The sequence below is a fragment of the Balaenoptera borealis genome, assembly GCF_965194805.1.
Source record: "Balaenoptera borealis genome assembly, chromosome: 11".
NCBI lineage: Eukaryota > Metazoa > Chordata > Mammalia > Artiodactyla > Balaenopteridae > Balaenoptera > Balaenoptera borealis.
Window position 1 is genome coordinate 49,854,877 of NC_138868.1, and position 23,665 is coordinate 49,878,541.

At 47.5% G+C, this 23,665-nt stretch overlaps 2 protein-coding genes across 3 annotated transcripts in view; one reads left to right on the forward strand and one right to left on the reverse strand.

Moving 5' to 3' along the window:
- Window positions 1-1,167: 1,167 nt before the first annotated feature.
- On the reverse strand, window positions 1,168-18,448 carry CNGA4 (cyclic nucleotide gated channel subunit alpha 4). 2 transcript variants are annotated; one of them, XM_082340334.1, is made up of 6 exons: window positions 14,836-18,448; window positions 14,599-14,700; window positions 14,292-14,398; window positions 13,345-13,990; window positions 12,372-12,568; window positions 1,168-10,117 (listed from the first exon to the last, which is right to left on the reverse strand). In XM_082340334.1, exons 1-6 carry the CDS (start codon window positions 14,895-14,897, stop codon window positions 9,657-9,659), a joined length of 1,575 nt encoding a protein of 524 aa, XP_082196460.1. In that variant the 5' UTR covers window positions 14,898-18,448; the 3' UTR covers window positions 1,168-9,656. The 2 variants fall into 2 exon arrangements, with proteins under 2 accessions (XP_082196460.1, XP_082196459.1); XM_082340333.1 differs by having other exon boundaries at window positions 12,219-12,568; window positions 14,836-18,443.
- A 458-nt stretch (window positions 18,449-18,906) lies between these two features.
- LOC309605036 (FHF complex subunit HOOK-interacting protein 1B-like) overlaps window positions 18,907-23,665 on the forward strand; it is a 49,598-nt gene continuing 44,839 nt past the window's right edge. Inside the window, 1 exon segment of the mRNA XM_082340306.1 lies at window positions 18,907-19,041. The gene's annotated coding sequence lies outside the window, so the exon portion shown is untranslated.

Here is a 23,665-nt window from a genome sequence, read left to right on the forward strand (position 1 = left end):
CAAGAAAACAAGGATGAGAAATGTTCTCTGAATTCAGGGACCTGGAGGTCCTTGGCCACAGAAAGAGCCATTTTGGTGAGGTCCTAGAGACAGAAGACAGATCAGATGTACTGAACACTGAATGTCACGGGAGAAAGTGGAGCAAGTGACTTTAGACAAGGGTTTTTTTTTGAATTTTGTTTTATTTATTTTTTTATACAGCAGGTTCTTATTAGTTATCCATTTTATACATATTAGTGTATACATGTCAATCACAATCTCCCAGTTCATCACAGCAACCCCCCCCCCCCCCCCACTTTCCCCCCTTGGTTAGACAAGTCTTTTTAAAGAATAGTTATTAAGGAAAGGAAAGAGGGTAGTAACTAGAGGGGGATGTGGAATGAAAGATTTTAAGATGGAAGAACTAGAACATTTTTAGGGGCAGATGGAATTACTGCAATGTGTAGAAAAGACTGAAGATACAAGAGAGAGACAGAGACAGAGACGGAGACACTAATGCAAGGTTCCTGAGAAAAGGTAGGGAAGTATGGAACCCAGTGCATGTGTGGAGGGTTCTAGCTTTTGATGGGAGTACAGATTCAATTGTAAGAAGTTAGTAGAAGAGAATAATTATAGATGAAAATGTCATGGCAACCAGATAACAAATATATAGATGAAAATGTCATGGCAACCAGATAACAAGTATATTTCCTAGACTTTTTTTTTGCAGCTAAGTGTGGCTTAATGACTACATTCTAGACAGTGGCTGTGGATGGAAGTCATAAGTGCAGCTTCCAGATCAAGTCCTTAAAGGAAAAGAGTGAACTCTCTCTTCCTCGTTGACTTTTCTTGCAGGTTGACTGTGGATGTGGATAAGCCACTTTCAGTAATGCAGTGAAGTGTGCATCCCTCACACATTAGGGATGGCAGAGTGACAAGATGGAAGGGGCCTGGGTCTCCTACATGCTCAAGTCATTTTGCCACCTCTGGTTCTCTTGTATGAAAAAGAAAGAAACTACAATCTTAAGGCTCTACAATTTTTTCTCTCTTTTATCATAGCACCTTGATCTGTAGCTTAAGACAGTAGGTGTTAGATTTGGTGGAGAGCTGTTTTCTGATAGTTTCTGGTTTCTCTATGAAATTGGAGGTCTGTTTACAGTGAGTGGTGTGTATATGTATGTGTGTGTGTGTATAGGACTGAAATTTTAGGAGTCAAGATGGTTTAAGAAAACTGTATATAATGGGAAAGGGAAAGTGGACATCTGAGGAATGTAGTAAGATAATCAGGAAAGTTTTGAGGACCCACTTAAGAGTTGGTGACTGTGAATTTCTAGTGGTATCAGTTTCTCCGGCAGAGCCCAGACAGTTGGATGCAAGCATGGAGAATGTTGATGGTTCAGTTCCTCCTAAGTTGAGATTTTACCAGATGGGTGGGATGGACAACAAAGGGACAAGCGTGAAATGATGGGCCACAAAATCTCAGCTGGACATGGAGAAGACAGAACTATGAGGTAGGTGACAAAGTTTAAATGAGTAATAAGTAGGCTTTAGAAGGTTGGGGGTCATCAGCAATAAGGAAGGGAAGAGGGTAGCACAATGAACATACAAGTGTCAAAGAGCAGAGGTCTATTGAGAGTAAAGAAGCAGCATTGGTGAGGGCAGAGGATTCCCAAATCTGTGTACATGGATTATGAGAGGATGAGAAGCCACCCCTTTCTGTGAAGGATATGCTATCTTTAGGGGATGGCTGGTTTTAGTTAACATGGGAGTTGAGAGGGTGTTCAAATTTGAGGATATAGCAGTTTGCTGATGTTGGGAAAGGAGTTACAGAGGACGAAACTCCTCTGAGAAGCTTTCCTTAGCCCCACACATCTGGGTTAGGTTCCTCTTAACCCATGTACTTCTGTAACACCTGTATCTCTCATTACAGTAATTCTTACAATTACGTGTCTTGTAATTGCCATTTTGCTTGTCTATATTTCAAGGGTCTGGTGTCTGTCCTTTTCTCCAACATTTTCTCAAACCACTCCCCACACTACTCTCATTTCTATCTTTTCTTTATGCTCAAGGAACCTTGAGTTGTTTATTATTTCATGGTGCTTTCCATATTGTTCATCATCCGTGTACCTTGCTCATATTCTCCCCTCTAACTAAGTGCAGTTGGGTGATGGGAGGTGAGGACCAGGAGACGGTGGGTATAAACTGTTTCAAGAAGATGGTTTGTAAAGAGGAAAAAAAACCAAGTCATAGATACAGTGGGGAAAGGGGACATACCATGATCAGAGGACGGAGGAGGAGGGATGAAAACGCACTGCTAAGAGGGTCAAAGCTCGTTTCTCAAAATCAGGAAATTCCATCCATGCCAGAGTTAAGCCAACATTTGGAGAGAATGGGATTGCTTAGGGCCAGGAAACAGGGGAATTTTAGATGAGAGCAAGGAGGGAAATGCAAAGTCAATGCCAGAGGACAGAGACTTGGACCCTTGTTCCAGAACAAGTCAGAAACCTAAGAGGTCAAGGAAGCAAGTGCATGAGGTCCTGAAGTAGGGCCAGGTTCAGTCCTCAGGGAAGCTGCCTTTCTGACTCAGGCCTTGACCTGTCAATGCGGTCAGTTTTTTGGTGTTTGGTGCCTCTGTGTGTGTGTGGTGTGTGTCTTGCAGGGGGTGCTGGCCCACCTCGCTTGACTCTTGTGGCTTAGAACAATCTCCCTTTGCCTCGGGGAAGTCTCAGTCACCCACGCTACTGCCCGAGGTGGGCACATGATCCTTCTTTCAATATTCCATATCACAATTGAGATAAGAGGGGAATGTTTAAACAACATGTCAGTAAACGTGCAAGGGAAAGAACGAAAGAGAGGCGCACACAGTGCCGAATGCACAGCCACATAACCCGCTTTATAAGGTAGGACCGGTTTCCAACTAGCTTGCAGGTCCACAAAACATCAGCACTTTCCTTGGGAAGCCCAGTACTCACACACGGTGGTGTGAGGGTCATGAACACGCTCTGCCTCCACACCCCTGGCCCTGACACACATGCAGCTGGGATCCAGGGCTAGGAGGGGAACCAGTCATTTAGTCCTTGGGGTGCCAGCTTGCCCACGGGCTCAGCCCCTCCCCCTGTGGCTGATCAGGTTGCCTCTTCCCCTCCCCGTTCAAGGCCTTCTTTTCTTGGCATTTCTGTGATGTGCAGAAATTCTTTTTTTTTTTTTAACATCTTTATTGGAGTATAATTGCTTTACAATGGTGTGTTAGTTTCTGCTTTATAACAAAGTGAATCAGTTATACATATACATATGTTCCCATATCTCTTCCCTCTTGCATCTCCCTCCCTCCTGCCCTCCCTATCCCCCCCCCAGGTGGTCACAAAGCACCGAGCTGATCTCCCTGTGCTATGCGGCTGCTTCCCACTAGCTATCTATTTTACGTTTGGTAGTGTATATATGTCCATGCCACTCACTCACTTTGTCACATCTTACCCTTCCCCCTCCCCATATCCTCAAGTCCATTCTCTAGTAGGTCTGTGTCTTTATTCCCGTCTTGCCACTATTCTTCTGTGCTGAGCTCCTGCCCACGCACTCCCTGCCCACACAGAAGCCCCTTCTCTTGGCATAATTCAACACAGAGGGAATAGGCTGAGAAGACACACGCCTGGAGCCAGAGCAGGCAGGGATGTTGGCCAGAGGAAAGAAACCAGGGCCAGGGGCAGCCCTCCAGAGGCTGGCCTTATGCTGGGGAGAGCACTGGGGGCTGGCTCCCGCTGGAGGGTTACATTTGGCTTCAGATGTGGCTCTCACAGGTAGGCCAAGACAGGCCTGGATCCCCCAGGTCAGGGCCTCACTTGAGGGCTAAAATGGCCATAGGAAGGCTCACCCAGGAAGTCAAATGGATAGAGGGCTTCCAGGAATACATTTGAGCCTCTGGGGCCCTGTGAAACCTACTGGTGAAGGACAAGGCTGAGGGCAACAGGCCAAGGTACCGAAACCAGAAAGGCAATGCCAGACACAGAGAGGGCCCATGCATTCTGCATAAAAAGCACAGGAGTTTTCAAGCTCTCGGGTAGGGGAGTCTTGAATGATCCCAGCCATTCCATAGTGTAGACCCCACCAGGTGCCTTGGGCTCTGATTTGGCACAGCTAATGTCTCTCAGCATCACCACTGCTGCATTTTAGTGTTTGTTAAAACATCTGAATAAGTTTTTTCATAAACCAGTCGAGACCCCGATTCTGCCTCTAAGATTCCATTTCTCCCTGGGGAATTCTCCCAGCTTTGCAAGGCAATGCAATCCGAAGGCCTGGGAGGGAGCTGGAAGGAAGGGAGGAAAGGAGAGCCCTGCGCCCTCTGCTGGCCAGACCTGGCATTGCCAGCACAGCCCCAAGGCCCAGGGCCAAGCAGGGCTGCACAACCCGTGCTCCTCAGGGTCCTCAAAGGCATAAGCTGCTAGAGGGATAGGAGTAATGGTCATAGCTATTATTCATTATTAAGCATTTGCTATCTGTCAGGCACTGGTAGACAGTTTACATTTCTTATCTCATTTATATTTTAATTCCCCAAGCACTGCTTTCAACAACCTTGAACGATTTTGTAGGAGGTGAAGAGTCCCCCAGCCAGTAAGCAATGTTTCAGAACTAAAATCTGACTCTGACTGGCCTACAAGCACATGATTGGCTCCAAACTCTTTCTTATCTGTTGTGCTTTTAGGCCAGCCTAATACCTGCCCTGACTTGGGCCATGCCCTGACCCCATCTCCAGTCCAGCTTGCCCATCCATTTCTGATCCAAGCGTCAAGCCAAACCCTTGCTTCAGCCCCAAGCTAGAATCCACCGACCTTGCCTCCTGCTCCTGGCTCCTAGTGTCTGCACCAGATCTTCCCTGGGCTGGATGGCCTGTCTCGCTATGAATGGGATTTCCTCCCAAGCTTGATACTTTATTTCTATCTCTCTTTGGGGCTAGCAACCAAACTGTCAGAAAGGAAAAGGTGAAGTACGATGGGCCAAAGAAGCTTCTGTGGGGGGAATAGCTAACTGGGAACACTGAGGAGGAGTGTATATCTCAAATCTTAGCCAGGCCAAGGTGTCCTGAGGTTAGTGACCCAAGGAGGGAAGTGGGTGAGGCCCTAGATCCTGCGGGAGGGAGAAGAGGTAAGCCAGAAGCAGCTGGGCTCTCAGCAGGAGGGGCCTTGAACAGTTTTGACACCCCTGTAGAAATCTGGCGGTGACTCCCCCACACCTGCCCTCCTCCCACAGCTGCATGTGTGAGGGCAGAGAGCTGGACTTGGCAGCTCTTCTCCAGAGCAGTGGGTGGTCCGTTGTCTTTGGCAGTAGCCCTGAGATCACACTTCAGCACACTGGGCAGGCTTACTGGTGATTCACAGGTTTTGCTCTGCACCACTGGCTCCTTCTCCTCTGGTTACTACTTGTTACCACCATTACAGCTTGCAACAGTCATTCTCAAGAAAAGAAGGAGCTTGCCTGGCCTTGACCTCAAGCTAAGGTAGTCCCTTTTCTTATCTCCCTAAAAGAAACAGTAAGACAGACCTCGGTTTCTTTCCATGTGACTTAGGGGCCCTGTGATACTGGGCAAGTTATCTAATCTCCCAGATCCTTGGTTTCCTCATTTCAAAACGGGGAAATAAGAGCATCTTTCTCATAGTTGTAAAGATTAATTGAGACAATGCACTTAGCCCAGGACCTGGCATAAAATAGCTTTATAATAAATCATATGTAATATTTTTAGTTGCTCCATGGGCTTGTTTCCTGATTGGGAAAAATGAGCATAAAATCAGTTAAATTTCCTAATATTGCTAATTTAAATTTCCAAATGAGATAATTTATATAGAGCAGTTATAAGTGATTCCATAACAGTGTGTTAAAAAATTGGACATTTCCTTGATTCTCTAAATCAGACAATTCTCATCTAAGTGTTTAACCACCTACCTTACAGAAGATTTAATCTCACTTGTGTTTTGTGACTTTCTTTCCATTCTCTCTTCCTCCAAATTTAGGGTCTTATAAAAGTCCCTGGGAGTTTTATGTTGGACAGAATAGCTGGAGAGGGGGAGGGCCTCTGGCAGTCAGACCATGTTGGTTATGAAGGTATGCACCTCGCTCAAGCCTGTCTCCCCCTAAGGGTGCTGATCTGAGGCTCCAGTGTGAGCTGGGGCAAGGTGATCACTCTCCAGTTTCCAAAGACTCAATTCTTAGTGTTCCCTATTCTGGGCCTGGGGTGAAAGTGGGGTCCAGGCTGCTTTCCTTCCCAGAAACCCTGTGATAGGTAGAATTTTGACTTCCATTGTCTTTGCCCTCTGGTGTTACTTCTCCAGAACTGTGAGATAATAAATGGGTGCTGTTTAAAGCTGCTAAATTTGGGGCAATATGTTACAGCAGCATAAGAAAACTAATAAAGTGCTGAAGAATCCCATTCCTTTTCTTAGTCTTGGGGAATCTCCTTCCTCAGAAGTCCATAAGCTTTGGCTTCCTCAATTCTCAGTCCTCGCAGACAATCGGGCACAATTCACCCCTAGGTTAATTTTTTGTGAAAACCTCGGAGCTCTGATTTTCACAAACAAAAGCTAAGGCAGAGAGTTTCTGAAAATTTATATATGCTTTTAACTTTTTATTTTATATTGGAGTATAGTAGATTAACAATGCTGTATTAGTTTCAGGTGTACAGGAAAGTGATTCAGTTATACATATTCATGTACCTATTCTTTTTCAAATTCTTTTCCCATTTTGGAAATTTCTAGTTTTGATGCTGCAATTCAAAAAGCTTTAAGTCAAGGGGATACAAAGATTTAGGTACTTTCTTATGATGAGAGGAGGGATAAAATGAACAAAACCCAAATGAATATCTCAGTGAAGTTTCTTGCCACATATATAAGTACTTAGCCTAGCAATTGACACACAGTAAATAATATTCTTTGGGCTAAAACATTATTTTTGTTGTTGTTTTGTTGTTGTGATTCCAGGAACTTAAAATTGTGTTCTCTTCTGCCCATCCTGACTCAACTCTATGCAGCTTGATCCCAAGTTGTCAAAACATTGTCTTCCACACAGAAGTCACTCCACAACTAGAGGACCCCAGCATGGTATTGCTGATATTCAAGATGTCTTGTGGTGTGGTGGCTCTACCAGGAGGAATTTGATCTCCTCATCCTGGAAAAGCAGAGGCAGAGCAAGATGCACAGCTGACTCCAGAAGAATTTTGTTTCTGCATCCAAGATAGGCAAGATGGCCAGTTATTACCCTCTTGGTGCTGTAGACCAGGATTCTACGGGGTGGCAGGGCCACCTGTTCTAAGAGAGTCTTCTCTTGGGACAGGTGTGCACCTTATCAATGAAAAGCTTATTCTCAGCACCCCAAATCCATCAGGAACCACTAAAAAGGCCTTCATTACATACCCACCCATTCTAGCTCAACATGATTTGAAGGTAGAGATGGTAGGAAAACCTCTTGAGAAATTGGCACACGTCTTCCTCCAATGTTGGGCCTTTACCTGCTTCGACTCCCATCTCTTTGGTTGCCAAATATATATTTAGGTACCTACCATATGCCAGGCACAGTTTTGGCTCTGAGGATACAGTGATAATCAAGACAGACAGTGACAATCCAATGGATCTCATAATTTGTGAGGAGGCTATCAAAAAATAACCACACATTTTAAAAACCACACATTTTAATGTGCAATGGCCCTCATAATCTCTCTTGACACCCTGGCTCCAGCCACAGCCTCAGTTTCTATGGCTATTTGAAAAAGTTTTGTTTCAAGTCCTTCATGTCTGAGTCCTGCATCATATCTAAAAGGTTGATCAGCTTAGAGGACCCCAACAGCTCTGGGGAATGTCTCCATGACAACACATTAGCAGATGCTCCCTACACATCCTGCCCTCACAGCACTGGGGGCCCTACCCTACATTCTTTTGTACTACCTGTAATAATCATTCTTGATATTCTGTAACTGATGATTCAACATCTTGAAATCACGAGAAAATTAATGACCAAAGTTGTTTACGTCTCCCCTGTGATCTGACTTTCATGGATGCTTGAAAATCATATTACAAACACTTCAACCACAAGACCCCAAACTGTGTTTTGCTTCCTACCTAATAGGCGATGTCCCCACCTAAAAACTTGCTACCACTATAGAAATAAAGGCTCTTTTACCCATGTTTTCTTCTTGTTCCTTCTGCCTCCTGACCAACGCTGGTGCTTCCCCATGTGGCCCTGCATGACACAGTGTGCCACCTCCTGTTGAGGACTGTAAGTGATAAATTCTTCTTTCAATGGCATTGATCTCTGAGTGTGTCATCACTCAGTCAGTGTAATATAAATTTATCAGTTTGATGTTGATAAATTAAATTCCAGGCACATTTTAAAATACCACCTGGCACAGCCCACACCCAAAGACTTGCCAGGCCTTGGAGGAGCTAGAGTTGTGGCAAGGGTGAATCTGATTCAGAGATGACACCTGACTCTGCCCCACAGACCCTATAACACCTCTTCTGCCCCAAACGTGCAGACCTTCTTCTAAGTATGTAAAAGTTTCTCCAAAACTCCCCAAACACTCATCTCCAGTTGTCCCCAGTCATGATATTCCACCCCACCTAGTCTCTATTCTCCACCCTATATCTTGGAATGTATAGAGAAGGAGGGCTGGGTTTCTGACAGGACAAAGGCCAGCTCTGAGAACCAGCATGGTAGGACAGGGCCAGCTGAGTAGTCCTGGGAACTATTCTCCCCTTGGAATCAGTCCCGAGAGCAAGGTAGCCCTGGCCTCAGGTTCCAGGGCTGAACCAAAGGAAGGAAAAAGGAGCAGAGGTATTTCCTCTGGCTTACTAAGCTAGATCAAACCCTTCAGAGCTCACGAGGTTGAGGACACAAACTCTGCTGTGAGATGCAATGGTCAGTGTGTATATGTGAATGTGTCTATGAGAACATGTGCACACTTACAGCAGTGTGACACATAAGCCTGCTTTGCCTTGGCTCAGTGCTTCTTGATTCTTCAGGTACTCCTGCCTCTTTGAATCCAACCCACCAACTCTACACAGCCTGTGCCCCTTGCCCCTGTAACCGAGAATTCAGACAGAATTCATCCTGGACCATATTGGCTTTGCTTTTTCCCATCAGCCCCATAAATGCTTAGTGAGGAAGCAAATATTTATTGAAGTGCTACTTGCAGGGTACACTTGTGAACCTCCCATATGGAGGGGCATTTAAAAGATATCTTGGAACAAGAGGGTTATGGGAGTACTTTTGTGTGTTTACAAGTGTGTGCAAACCTGTGGAAGGCATCTGTGTGTACTGATGTGTGATTCTCAGTATATGTGTGTTTATGAGGTGCGTGACTGAATGTGCATATATGATGTGGGTATAAGACATATGTATGTGAGAAAGCACGTGTGCTCTGAGAAGGGGAACTCCAGAGCATTTTATATGGATTTCACAGTCTCACGGCCAGTGTAGATATATGCAAATAGGTGTGTGTGTGTGCATGTGTGTGTGTGTGCTGGGTGAGCAGGGGATAAATGTGTGCTATACTCCTGCATCTCTAGGTGGTGCATCTACGTACCCAATTCACTCCCATCTCTGTAACCTAGCAGACAGGATGGCAGAGTTTCTGCAGGCAGGCTTTCCTGCAACTCTGGATGCACTTGGTGGTGGGGGTCTGGGGAATAGCCACGGGGTCACTCTGGGCTTGGGGGTCCCTCCTGGCCAGCTCTGCCCTCTGCATCCTTGGATGTTCCCTCCCCAGGTTCGCCCTCATCGTCGGCCTCGGCCAGTTCCTCAGGCATTGGCCACTCCCGAGTCTGCCACTCCAGCCGCTCGACGCGATAGGCGATCTTGAGTGCACTGGACTCCAGCTCAGCCAGGAGTCGCGCGAACTTGGTCTGCAGATCATCGAGTTGCTGGTCGAGGCCTCGCAGCCGGGCCTCCGTGGCCTCCTGTAGGGCGATCTCAGCTGCCTCGGCATTTACGTCCAACTTGTTCATTTTGAGAAGGATCTCACGGCCCTTTTCCTCCATGACGGCCTGGGCCTGTGGATACTCGCTCAACACATCCTGCAGGTCCTCCTTGCTCAGGCAGAACAGATCCGAATAACCTAGACTCTTGATGTTGGCTGTACGGCGGTTCCCAGACATGTTCCCTGTGGCCACGGGCAGACATGTGGGAGGATAGTCAGGGTGGACGTGAGGGGGCATTTCCCTCCTGAACCAGGACCCCCACCTCCACGTTTGTGCTTCTGAGCCTCTCTTCCTGCCTCATTAATTCTTTCATCCAGTAAAGTAGTGGGTAGGGACTGGGCCCTGTGCTGGGTGGGTATCAGTGACCTGCCTCCAAGAGTTCACAGTCTAGAGGACTTAGACATTTAAGGGGATAGTTATGTAACAGTACAGCCAATGCAGCGTAGATGTGCATCTGGTACTGTGGGAAGACAGGCAAAGAGCCCCTGACAAGCTGTAAGGCAGAGAATTTAGGGAAGCCCGGAGGAACTGATGCCTGGACTGAGTAGGAGGTAACTAGGGGAGCGGGTGGGGAGGGCAGCTAGGCAGAGGGAGGAACGTGAGCGGAGGGATGGACTTAGGAAAGGGTTAGGTGGTTACAGAATACAGTAAGCCGTCCAGGGAGGCTGAAGGTCAGGGTGTGAGGAGAGTAGGAGAGATGGAGAGAGCCAGGTCATGCTGGTCTCGTAGCCCTGGCAAGGAGTCCAGACCTTATGTTGAGGACAGTGAGAAACTATTGAAATATTTTAAGCAGGAGAACTGTATGGTGTCATCTGCATTTTAGAAAGATATTGGTGGGTGGTGGGTGGGAAGGTAGGTTCGTCTGAATGCTGCAACGTCTCAGAGGTAGAAGGACCTTATTAGGGGCAAGGGAACTACCGTTTGTTGAACTCTTGCTATGCGCCAGGCATTGCACTGAGTGCCCCACTCATAGCTCATTTAATCCTCCCAAATAACTCTCTGGGTTGTTTTTTTTGGTTTTTTTTTTTTAAAGAAATGCCTTCCTTTTTTTTTTTTTTAATAAAGAGTTTCACTTAATTTTTATTTATTTATTTTATTTTTGGCTGTGTTGGGTCTTCGTTTCTGTGCGAGGGCTTTCTCTAGTTGCAGCAAGTGGGGGCCGCTCTTCATCGCGGTGCGCGGGCCTCTCACTATCGCGGCCTCTCTTGTTGCGGAGCACAGGCTCCAGACGCGCAGGCTCAGTAATTATGGCTCACGGGCCCAGTTGCTCCGCGGCATGTGGGATCTTCCCAGACCAGGGCTCGAACCCGTGTCCCCTGCATTGGCAGGCAGATTCTCAACCACTGCGCCACCAGGGAAGCCCAACTCTCTGGGTTTTTAATATCATCCCTCTCGTGTAGGTGAGGAGACTGAGGCCTAAAAGAGGGAAGTGACTTGTCCAAAGTCATGTAAACAGTGGCCAACTACATACAAGATGTGGGTCTTGAGGGGGTCCTTGGAGGAAGATGTGAGGCATTTAGGACAACTGGAGAGTGGGATCCCCAGACTGAGAGCACATCCAGTGCTCTCACCCCCTTTTTAGTCTTTCCCATCTCCTGTGGCCTCAGTGTCTTTATCTGTGATTAGGTATAACAACTCCTACTGCACAGGCTGATAAGAGGAACAAATGAGCCAGTGTGCAGTACCTGGCCTGGACTGGAGTTGATGCAGTAAATAGGAATTCCTTCCTTCTACCTTCCTTTCCACTTGGCTATGAGAAATTTGTTTCTTGTACTGATCCCAGGAGTGTATACTTATTACCTGTGTGACCTTGGACAAGTTCCCCAAACTCTCTGTGCTCTAATTTCCTTACCTTTAAAATGGGGATAATAGTACCTACTTTATAGAGCTGCTGTGAGAATTTGATGAGTTGGTACATGTGGAGAACTTTGAACAAGGCATGTAGTAAGCATGCAATAAATATTAGCCATTATTATTATTATTATTGATTGTTATTATCTCTGCACTTTCCACTGATCTGTTGGTGCCTTGGGTGGCTATCCACAGAGCAGGTCTACTCTGTCTTCCAAGGACCCACCCTGCTCATTGACCTTGGTTCAGCCTCTTCTCAGGGAACAGACCCTCCTTGTCCTGCTTCTCTCTTGAGCCCTCTAGTGACTCAGGCAAGGGCCAGCTGTCCTTAATCTGTAGGCTCTGAAGTACCACCTGGTCTCAGCACGGGGTTCTGCTGTCCCCATTTCCCTCCCCTAGCCCTGTCTCCGGAACGAATGATGGCGTACCCACCTTTGATGTTGATGATGCTGATCTCCCCAAAGTAGAGCCCTGCACCAAGCACAGCATACTGAGTGACACCGTCATCGGCTACCACAGCCAGCTGACCCTCTCGGATGATGTACATCTCTCGGCCGATGTCCCCCTTGCGGCAGACATATTCACCTGGTGAGTAGGTCTGGGGCTGCAGCTTCAGCACCAGCTCCTCCAGCAGGCTGGCCTCACAGTTCTGGAAGATCTGCACCCGGCTCAGAGTAGGCAGGTGTACAGACACGGCCACTTCTGCCCGCAACTGCTCGGGCAAGTGTTGTAAGATGGCTACCTCATTGGTCATCTTCTTATTGATCTGCAGGTGCTGGTACCTGGGGGCAAGGTACATCATCAGTCCTCACCAGCCCGCTACATGCCTCCCTCTACGTCTTCCATCAGGGCTCTCAGCTCAGCCTCAGCCCAGAACCCAACCACACTGAGTTCTCACAGGGGTCATGGGAATACTTGACAGTTGGTTGATAAACATCTTTAATGCACTATCTGCTGGTCAGAGATATGTTTTGACAGCTTCTCCCTCACCCAGGGCCTGGAAGCCTCCACCAGTGAAGAGTGACTAGGATACCCTTTAGCTCTTGTCAGGCTCTACTCACCCACCATTCAGTGATGTCTTGTACCGTATCACCGATATCTACTTCAGTCACCAAGCCCCATCTTCTTTAGCGATCCTCTGCTCTAGGTCCCCAACTTGGTGACACTTCCCTTTGTTCAGCCTACAGTATGGACTCCACGACATAGTCAACCATCTTGTTGGTGGCCATCCCCTGAGGAGTATTGCTTTTCCCTCTTACCTCTTCCAGGACCTTCTGAGTCCTACCAGGTGATGGCAGTTCCCATTCTCTGGGTTCTGGGTTATCCTTCCTTGTGTATGAATTCCTCTCCCTGTCAATCTTTTACCCAACACCTCGCTCTAAGTCCATATCCAATTAGTGGAGGAAATTCTTTTCCAAGTCCCACGCAGTGAACCCTCCAATGAGCCACATCCTGAATGCCCTGCCTGACCCACCAGGCGATAAGAACCCAGCCACCCTCCTCAGATTCTATCCAGTACACCTCTCGCTGTCCTGGTCTGGAACCCCAGCATCCTCACCAGTCAATGACTCGCCGCTCCAGCCTGCGGTTGACGTGATGCAGCTTCATGTATTTCTTCACCAGGGCGTGGTCTGGGTAGAAGGCTGCATCTGCAGTGTTCATGTTGTAGATGACAGAGCTCATGCTACCCATGATGGTGGCGAAACCCATGACGGCCAGTAGGAAGTCTCCTACCATGAAGAGGTACTCCTCCTCACGGTCTGGCAGCGGCGTATCGCCCACGGTGGTCAGGATCAGCGTGGAGAAGTAAAAGCTATAGAGGTACTGGCGCCGCAGCTGCTCAAAGCCAGGCTGCGCGGGGTCGGGGTACACCCAGGCGTCACGCCCGAAGCCCAGGTACCGGGACAGGGCAAAGTATAGGCAGCTGTTCCAGTGGATGACAACAAAAACGTAAAGCAGCAGCTTGGCGATGCGGAAGGCATTCGGGTAAACTGTGCGGGTCTCCATGCGGTCAAAGGCCTCAAAGAGGCGGGGCACCCGCAGAAAGCGGTTCAGCCTCAGCGTGGGTGTGTGCGGACCCAGACTCACGTAGGCCACTTCCGTGGGTAACAGGGAAACCAGGTCCAAGAAGAAGCTCCAGGTGCGAACGTAGCGACTCGAGATCCTACCCTTGTCCACCACCAGTATGCCCTGTTCCAAGAATCCTGGTGGGGGGAGTGGGGGCCGCCGTGGGTGGTGTCAGATATGGGGTGGAGTCAGGGCACCCGCCTGCTCCAGAAATGAGGTTGAGGGTGGGCAGGCCAGGGCAGGCCAGGGAGACAGTTACCGGGGACAGGGTGGGGCCCGGCTTAACCCTGCTCCAGGGTTTCTGGGGTGAGCACAGGGATACCGTAAACATAGAGGCATGTGAAAGGGCTGTCAGGGAGGGACTCACTTTCTTGTTACTAAGAGGCTCTCTTTAGGAAGGGAACATGGAAAAAAACGTCAGTCCTGAGACTCACTGACCCGTGTGAAAGCGCACCACGATGTCCAGTAGGTAGAGCAGGTCACTCGTGCAGTCCAGTACTAACCAGGCTGCCAGATAATAGCGCTGCAAGTCGGGGAAGCAGGCTCTGCGTGGCAGGGACAGAAAGGAGTGGCTTCAGGGCGCCCTCTGTGTGCTAGGTGTTCTCCCGCAGCCGCTGAGCATTAAGCGCTGGGCTCTCGTATGGACGCCGCCCCTACACCAGCCCCGTGCAAGGGACCCGTCCCTCTCCTGGGCCTCACTCTTTAGCCCTGGTCTCTGCTTAAGGCCCTTCCCATAGCGCCAAACCTGCACACGATGATGATGAGGTTATACATTACTGGGAAGGCCATAGTGTTCAGCCACCAGTAGTAGTAATCCCCAGATGGGTCCAGGACCGGCAGCCACTTCCTGTGGGCAAGAGGGGAAGTTGTGCTTCACTTATTCACCGTTCAGTGCTGCGGTTGTGACTGGGAGCAGCAAAGAAGGACCAGGCTGCATCTAGTGAGGCAGACAGATCTTACACAGGGGACCAGGATCTCTCACCTGGCCTCGGGTGGGGCAGAACCGCTGGACTCTGTCATCTTCACTTTGCTGTCCTGGCTCATGGTTCTGTGGCCTGGTGCCTGGGTGTAAGATATCCAGGGCCTCTGTCTGCAGGTGGCTTCAGGAGGTGGGGGTAGTGCCAAGCTGCCTTTGGTCTCCAGCTGCGATTCCTCCGTCTTTGGCTTCTGAAGCTCTTAGCAACACAACCAGGGCCAGCTGCTACTGAAGGGGTGGAGGCAGTGTGGCTCCAGCGCTCCGCCCCGTCTCCTAGCGCCTGGGCTTACACCTGCCCGACTAAACATCTCTAATGGGGTCCCTGGAGATGGTGGAGGTGCATGCCTCAGACGTTAAGGCTACGCCTCGTCTCCCTCCGCCTTCCTCAAGGTTGAACTACACAGGGGCCCTCTACTCAGGAGACCTGCGTGCCAGTGTAGGCTCAGAAATTCATTCTGTTTTACCCTGTGCAAGTTCCCTGCTCGCACCTCATTTTTTATTCATTGAACAACTATTCACTGAATGGCTCATTTGTGTCAGGTGCTGAACTAGTCTCCAGGGACAAAGAATGCCTGTCACATCACATAAGAGCTCTGTTTCCATTACCTGCACCCTATCTACTTCCTTCCTGCTGGATGAGTGTGATGGGGGCCATCCTGTGGCATATTTGCCCTCATTCCCTTCTTGTTACCTCTCATGCCTGATCTCACCCGTTATTTCATGTGTTTTCTAGATCCTCAACCTCTTTCAGTTTTTCCTTTCTGTGAACATGCTTAAACCTCCCATACCAGAACAAACAAAAAAATCCTAAAAATTCTCCCTCAACTTGATGTCCCTTTCACTACTATCATCTTTCTCAGTCAACAAGTCATAACCAGAACACCTGCTATGTGCCAGGCCAATATTGTGCTAAGTATTGGGGATAAAAGATGAATGAAACACATTCCTTGCCCTCCAGAAACTCACAGTCTGGTAGAGGGGAAGAATCACGTAGATAGGCAATTACACATCAGTCTGATGGGTACTCTGTTAGGTGGGTACACAGAGGGTTGTTACAGTACATAGAAAGGGTCCTAATTGAGACTGGGTTCTGTAGGATGAATAGGAGTTAGTCAAGTATAAGGTGGAAGAGTGAAGATCACTCAGGCAAAGTGTATAGAGTATGCAAAGGCATAGAGATTTCAAAAAGCATGGGTGACTGGGGGAACATCACTTGGTTTTTGTAGTGAACCTGAGAGACTAGTGGTAAAAGATGAGGCTGAATGGTGGACAGAGGACAGCTCAGGGAGAGCTTTGTCAGTCATGTTATACAGCTAGGATTTTATCTAAATGCAATGAAGAACTCATGAAATGTTTTGCACAGTTAAGTGATATGGCTAGATTTGTGTTTTCAGAGAGTTTCTTGGAAGGAACATCTATAGTTTCCAACATTTTATTTTATTTTTTTGAAATCCTCTTTTCCCATGGCTTCTATTGATACCATAATGTCTTGGTTTTCTGCTTATTTCTTCTTAGTCTCTTTCATAAGCCCCTGTGTCCACCCCTCCTGTTCTGGTGTTTTTTCGGACTCTGTCCTAGGCCTTCCTCTCTTTCCATTCTCCCAACTCTCTCTGGTCAATCTTGGTCACCCACAGGATCTCCTTTTGCATCTAATGTCTCTCAAGAACTCTCTTTGAGCTCCAGACCTATCTATACCACTAATTGCTGTCTGGATGTCCCCAATCAGATATTCCACAGTCACCTTCAGCCCATTGGCTCCATAATTGAGCTCATTTTCTTCCCCCACCTGCTCTTTCTCTTATAATCCCTATCTCTGGCCTATCAGCCAAAATACCTAGCCCCAGTATTTATTATTATTACTATTGTATAACATTGTGGCAGTTTTAAAAAATAGTCACAAATTCTTTGATGCTCCTTCCTTGTGGCTGTTCAGTGAATAGAGTATAGCAGGAATGATGTTGTGTGACTTCTGAGACCAGCTCATAAAAGTCCATGCAGCTTCCTTCTGGTTTTCTTTGAACACTCACTGTCTGGAAGCTCCCTCTCAGGATGCTCCCTCTTGGAACCTAGCTGCCACGTTGTGAGAAGCCCAAGCTGCAGAAGCAGTCAGGTGTCTGTACTTTGTTTGACAGTCCCAACTCAAGCATCAGACATGTGAGTGAAGAAGCCTCCAGATGATTCCAGCCACCAGCCTCAAGTCACCCCCCACACGTTTGAACTTTCTAGATGAGGTCCCAGACATCAGGGAACAGAGAAAAGCCCTATTCCTGCCACGTCTTGTTCAAATTCCCAGAATCTGTGAGCATAAAAAAATGGCTGTTTTTTTTACACTATTAAGTTTGGGATGATTTGTTACACAGCATAGTAACCAGAACATACATATAGAAACGTACATATTTCCTAAGTACACAGCTTGATGAATTTCACAAAGTGAACACAGTCATGAACCAGCACTCACTTCAAGAGCCCCACTCTGTCCTCTTCCAGTCAACGCTTTTCCAAGGGTAATCACTATCCTGGCTCTCAATCCTGTAGTTTAGTTTTGCCTGTGTTTGACTTCTATAAACTAAGCATCAGTTTTTAATCCTTCCTCTTATTTTCCTTTCATATTCATCCAGTCATCAAGCCCTGGTGACCTAATAACCACATATCCATTTCTCTACATCCTTCCTATTCTAATTTGGGCCTTATCAATTTGATCATAAAATTCTTTATAGTTCTCTATTATCCCAAGGATAAAAATCTAAACTCCTTAACACGGCCTGCAAAGCTCTCTGGTACCTGACCTCTGTTTGTGTCTTCAGCCTCATCTCACAGTGTTTCCTCTGCATGTTCCCTAGGCTCCAGACAAGCTGTACTGATTATAGTTTCCAGAGTACCTCCCACATGTCCATTCTTTCTCACCTTGTTATGTGCTGATCCTTTGGGCTGAAACTTCCATTTCTTTTTCTTTTTAAATACTTTTCCTCTTGAACTAATTTTAGGCCTACAGAAAAGTTGCAGAAATAGTATAAAAGTCCTTGTAAACTCCTTACCCATGTTCCCTTGTTATCATCTATATAACTAGAGCACAGTGATAAAAACCGGGGAATTAACATCGATACAATACTTGCAACTAAATTGCAGACCTTATCTGAAACTTCCATTTCTCAATCTTACTCTTGCTTGTTTCTCAAGACTGCTCAGACATCATCTCCTCCTGGACGGCTTCCCTAGGCCCCTTCGCTCTTCTTTCCCCTCATCTTCTAAACACACATAACACGCTAAGTGCTGCTCCTCGATGGCAATTACACTACGTTGCAATTGTCTACCAATAAGAGCTGAGGTCCTGGAGGGCTGAGACTGGTTTTAATTGATCTGGAATCCTGCCTGACAAAGAGGACCTTACTCCATGTTCCTTGGGTTGACTGAAAACGATAGTGCCCAAGGGATCACGCGGCAGCAGGTGTTGGCGAGCCAACGAGGGGCGGTCATCGCCCGGGTACTATCCAAGCCGTTCGTGCAGATGGTGCAAGAAAGGAACTAGACTTCTCGCGGTCAACCCTCTCTAGGGCTCTGCTTTTCCACAGGCCCCGCCCACCTACCGACTCCTCCCCTCAGGCCTACCCTCTTGTTATCTCCGCCCTTTCCACGCCCCCTCTTCCACTGTCAGCACCGCCAAGATCCGTGACCCCGCCCCTATCACGTTAGTCTCTCTTTCAGCCGGATCTCTGTCCTAAGCCCCGCCCACCGGTCTTTCCCTGCCTCTTTAAGTCGCGTCGCTCTTTAGGTCCCTCCTTCTGCCCTCCGGTTCGACCTTTCTTCCTCAGGCTCCGCCCCCGCCCCGCGGGCCTCCGCCTCCCCAGAGGTCTTCCCCTATGACACGCCAGAGTCCTTCAGAAGGGCGGGGTTTGCAATGCGAGGGGGCGGAACCTGGGGGAAGAGGCGGTACTCCTTGCTTGGAATGCCGTAGGCGACCCCGCCCCTGCGCTCTGCCGTTGCCAGGAAACAAGCATCGACGCTCTGGCTCTGGCCGGGCCCAGCCAATGAGCTGGCACGCCGCTGCCCAGCGGTGCGTCGCTGGGCGGTTACGTGTGGTGCGCGGGGGCGCGGGTTGCGTGTGGCGCGGGGCGGGGCGCGGCTGGTGCGCCTGAGGAGCGATGGCGGCCTGAACTCACCTAGCACCGCGGTGGCGATCGGGCCTGGTCAGGGTCGGAGTTCTGTGACTGAACAGTAAGTGAGGGCCGGAGGGCATGTGAGAGGGGCTGAGGGGCTGGGGAATGACGGCACTGGGTTTGGTGACTGTCCTGGTTGTGAGGGGACAGGGTGAGGGGCTGGCATGTGGTGAGGGGCCAGGTGTGAGTGTCTAAGGTAGGGGAGCAGGGCGAGAGCCTCGGGGTGAGTGGGCAAGTAAGGAGCTGGGTTGTATGAGGGGCCGGGATGCCTTCTGAGGGGCCAAGTGGAAGGGACTTGTGAACACGATTTACTGAGCAGCTGGGGCTCCTGTGGGCAGGCGTGAGGGACAACCCTGGGACCAGAGTGAGGGGCTGAGGCCTGTGCGGGGAGCGGGAATGGACAGGGCGAAGGCGGGAGCATGCGGGCTGGTGGTGAATCGGGAGGGAGTTGAGCGCAGGGCATGGGGGAAGGAATGAGGGTTGTGAGACTTGGATAAAGGTGAGAGGTCGGTTCTGAATGGAGTGTCCTGCCCAGTGAGAGCAGTAGTTTTAGACTGAGTAGGACAGCTTGGGCGGAAGTGTTGTGCTCTTGGCTCTTCTGCTTCATGGGCTCTACATATTTTGGAGGATCAAAAGATGAAAGCGTCGTGGGCAGTAGTAACAATGATAATGGAAATCATTTTTTAGGCTTACTCTTCAACAGAGTCATCATTGGAATCCCTCGTTCCCTCAAGTTCCTCCTTGGGACTGCAGACTTGAAGATGGTCCCTCTCATGGAGATTTTTTTGGCTATGACCGCCTATGTTTGTTGTCTCTCCACCTGCTTCTGGGCAACCGTACTCCACCGCTGCTCCTTACCTGTGCTGAGCTGTGGGGCTTTGACCGTTGCCATCTGTATTGGACTAACCACTTACAGCTGCTAATTCTACTTTCATGGAAATCATATGGTTTGTTACATACAACGCTGTATTTAGACTCCCAAACAGGATGGCTTTGCTTTCATTTTCTTACAGTTAAATTAAAAAAAAAAAAAAAAGCGAATTTATGTGCAATAAACTACTCATATTTAAAATGTACATGTTTGATGAGTTCTGACATATGTTTACATCTGTGAAACCATCACCACTTTCAAGATACTGAACATTTCTCCCACCCCCAAAAGTTTTCTCCTGTCCCTTTGCAGTTCATTCCTCGCCCCACGACATGTTATTGGGTTCACTTTATTAGCATTTTGCAGGTCCCCTTTTCCCTGCCAACCCATATGCACATGGAAATTTTGAGTGTTCTAGAAAGCTGGGTTGGCACTCAGATAATGGCTCCTTTCACACCACTAAAATTTCCTCTCTAGTGACAGTCTGCCACAGAGCAGATACCTCCCCCCACCTCAGGAAGAGGTAGACCTTCCCTATCCAGACCATTCTTTGGGAATTAGGGGCAGCCCAAGTCCCCATTCTGTTCTAGAGTCTGAGCCTCAGAACCAACTGTTCTGTCCTGTGGTATGTTTTCATTGCTTCTCTCTGGAGGCTGAACAGGTTTTCATGCTGGTGGAACCCTCGGCAATCTGCCCAGATGGTCAGAACCCTACAGAACTTACATGTATAATGAAAGAGTTCAGAACAATGATTCCTGAACACTGGGCCAAGGACAGTGCCAGTCCGTGATAAAGTTTTTATCTATTCAAGGTGGAAGGAGAGAAAGACAACATATGGAACATGAGTTTTCCATAAAGATAAATTTATTCTTAAATTATCTTTCCTATTCTTTTGGTATTAAAGTGCTCTCTCACTGGTAAAGTAATGGTGGCAGCGGATGATGGGTTTTAAAAAACTGATCTATTTGCCAAAATAAAAAGTAACAATCCTATTTTAAAAGTTTTAAAATCTATTTCTACTGGTTCATGAAATCCAGGAATTCAGGGTGATGATAGTGTGGCTGCTGAATTATGTTGAGGAAGCATGCATTTATACAGTAGAATTACTGTCTGACATCTAAATTGCATTCATGCATTACATAGCGAAGTCAGATTTTACTGGAATTACATAGATTCCTTGTGAAGTAATGCAAGGGCAGGAATTCTGATTTTATAGATGGAGAATCAAATCGAAGAGCCAGAGACCACATAGTGATAAAGTGGCAAAGCTGGACCCAAAATTTGGTCTCAAGAGAGTGACAGTGACTTGGGAAAAAAAAAATTTGTAACAGAGAGTGAAGGTGATGTGGAGTAAAAAGCATGTGATGTACAGGAAGGGTTGTGATGACATGGAGGACGTTATCCTGGCAAAAAAGTCTTTTCTATGATTTGTAATTGCTCTGTTTCCAAAAGAGGTTAAAGAGACTTTGAGGGTGACATGGGTTTGAAGGTTTTGTTTAATAATGGGGCAAAAACATAGGAACAGGTGTACATAATACCTGGATCACATTGTGATAGTGATAGGTGAGTCAAGTCACATGTCCGAGGGTTCTTAGGGACTGTCCAAGTTCTTGGTTGTTCTGGAGAAAGCACTGGGTTTCGTAAGCTTCCTATTTGCTATACTGAACTCTTTGTTGAATAATAGTGCATTAAGTATAATGGATTTTGCTTTATGATATATATAGCTGAGTGGTAGATCTGAGGAGATGAAACATAGATGAGGATGATGATGTAGAGGTAGAAACATGCTTGGGGCGCTCTGTGTAACCATTTATTCCACATCTGCTATGTGCCAGGCACTCTGCTAAGTGCTGGGAGGACAAATTCATTCATTCATATAGTAATTCATTTATTCATTCAGCAAATACTTCAGCATATAGTCTGCCCTTGTGATGCTCACATTTTATGAGATAACAAGATAGATAAGATGTGGTCCTGTGAAGTCTCAAGGAATTTTCAATCTGGTTGGGAGAGATGGACACATGGAAAGATAATTTCAGTTGAGAGAGAGAATGTGAAATATGAAAGTATATCATAACGAGGTGATTACTTGTCTGTATCTAGTCTCAGTCTCTCTCTATGTTCCAGTCATATTTACTCAGTGATCTATGGTATATCTCCACAGGTATCGCAGTTAACGTGTCCAAAACAGAACTCATTGTCTTTGCTTTGAAAGTCTGCTTTTGCACCACGTGTCATATTGCAATCCAGGCGAGGACTTCAGTGTCATCTTCCATCCTTCTGCTCCTTCACCCCCTGTATGTAGTCAGTCACTAAAATCTTAATACATTTCCCTTTATATTATCTGTTTTCTTCATCTCCACAGCTACATCTTCACAGTTAAGGCTTTAGTTTACTACCTCCTCATCTCTCGTCTGGATTTTTTTCCCCAGACAGTCTCCTGCCTTCAGACTTGCTCTTTTCTAATCCGTCCCTGGAATGGTCTTTCTAAAAATGCAAATTTGATCATGGAGCTCCTCTGCTAAAAACTTTTGACTCTTTGTGTTCTGTAGGATAACATCCAAATTCCTTAATATGGCATCATTTGGCCTCAACTCACCTCTCCAGCCTCATCTCGGGCCACTCTCTCTCTACTCTGTGTTCTAGCTTGAGTAAATTGTTCATAGTTCCCTGACAAACATGTTACTTTTTTGAGCCTTGAAATCTTTGTAATAGCTGCTTCCTCTACTAGGAATGCCTTTTCTTCTCTGCACAGTGAACTTTCCTCATCCATTAGGATCTAGTTCAGTTTCACCTCCTCTTTGACTTCTTTGTCGCCCTTCCGCAGAAGGGGTGGAGAAAGCCACGTGTGACATGGGGATTTACTGTTGTAAAGGGGAGTCACTGTGCAATAGAGTTCATGCTGTGAGTTATGAGGACTCTGCTGGAGTGAGGTGGGGAGATCCCTGCAAGAAGCAGAGGTGGTACTGGGGAGAGGGGAGGGAGTGAGTTAGGACCATACACTGATATCCCATTTGTCTCATACATATAGGCTGAGGGATAGACAGGCAGAGAGGATATGTGTGAGCTGAGCTCTAGATCGTAGGCTCCTATGAGATGGGGTTTGTTTATTTGTTTTTCCCTTTTGTGTTACTATGAGGTTTTAATCAGATCTTTCTACTTTCAGCATCTAGGGTAAGAGCCCATCGCTGCCTCTTATGTCAATAAGAGGAAGAGCCTAGGAAGAGCCATTGTAGTGGGAGAGAAGCCGCAGAACTTCACTGACCTGTTCTTAGAAGGTTGTTTTGGTCTCTCTCTGTCTGCTGTAGGTGTTGCAGGTGTATCCCTGCCCCCACCTTCCTCCCTCTTTGCCTCTCCCAGGGCAAAGGTTCATAAGTGAGACTGAGCCATTTCCTGCCTTGTGCCTGCTATTCCGAGGTTGGTGGACACCCTTGCTGAGTGTTCCTATAAGGCTGTATTTTGGGCCCTACGGTGAGTGCTTGACCTTGGCCATTTTGGGGGGTCTGAAAGATCATCTCCTTCTTTTTTCCCTGTGGCTGAGCCTGTAGGTAAATTTGGGAAGAGGGATCTACTTTTCTCTAGACTTTGCTGTGGGAGGAAAGGGCACAGTAATAGGGTGGTGATCCCATTCTCTTCTGTCTTGTTCTGAACTTTTCAAGATTAACAGGGAGTGAGGGAGTCGTAGGTAGGTGACAGGAACACCAAGCTGTGGCTTTCTTTTAGGTTTCTGAAGTATGTGAAGAGGGTCCAGGTTAAGTGTTAGCTTTTGGGTTCTGAGACAGTGATTTCAGTGTGGCTTTTCTCTTTGAGG

Bases quoted from the DNA above. Each gene is read 5' to 3' on its own strand.
- CNGA4 (XM_082340333.1), bottom strand. From the start codon at position 14,897: ATGAGCCAGGACAGCAAAGTGAAGATGACAGAGTCCAGCGGTTCTGCC. The intron at 14,399-14,598 runs GTTTGGCGCTAT...CCTGCCACGCAG, and splicing joins CTCATCATCATCGTGTGCAG to AGCCTGCTTCCCCGACTTGC. The intron at 13,991-14,291 runs GTCAGTGAGTCT...TCCCCCCACCAG, and splicing joins CGTGGTGCGCTTTCACACGG to GATTCTTGGAACAGGGCATA.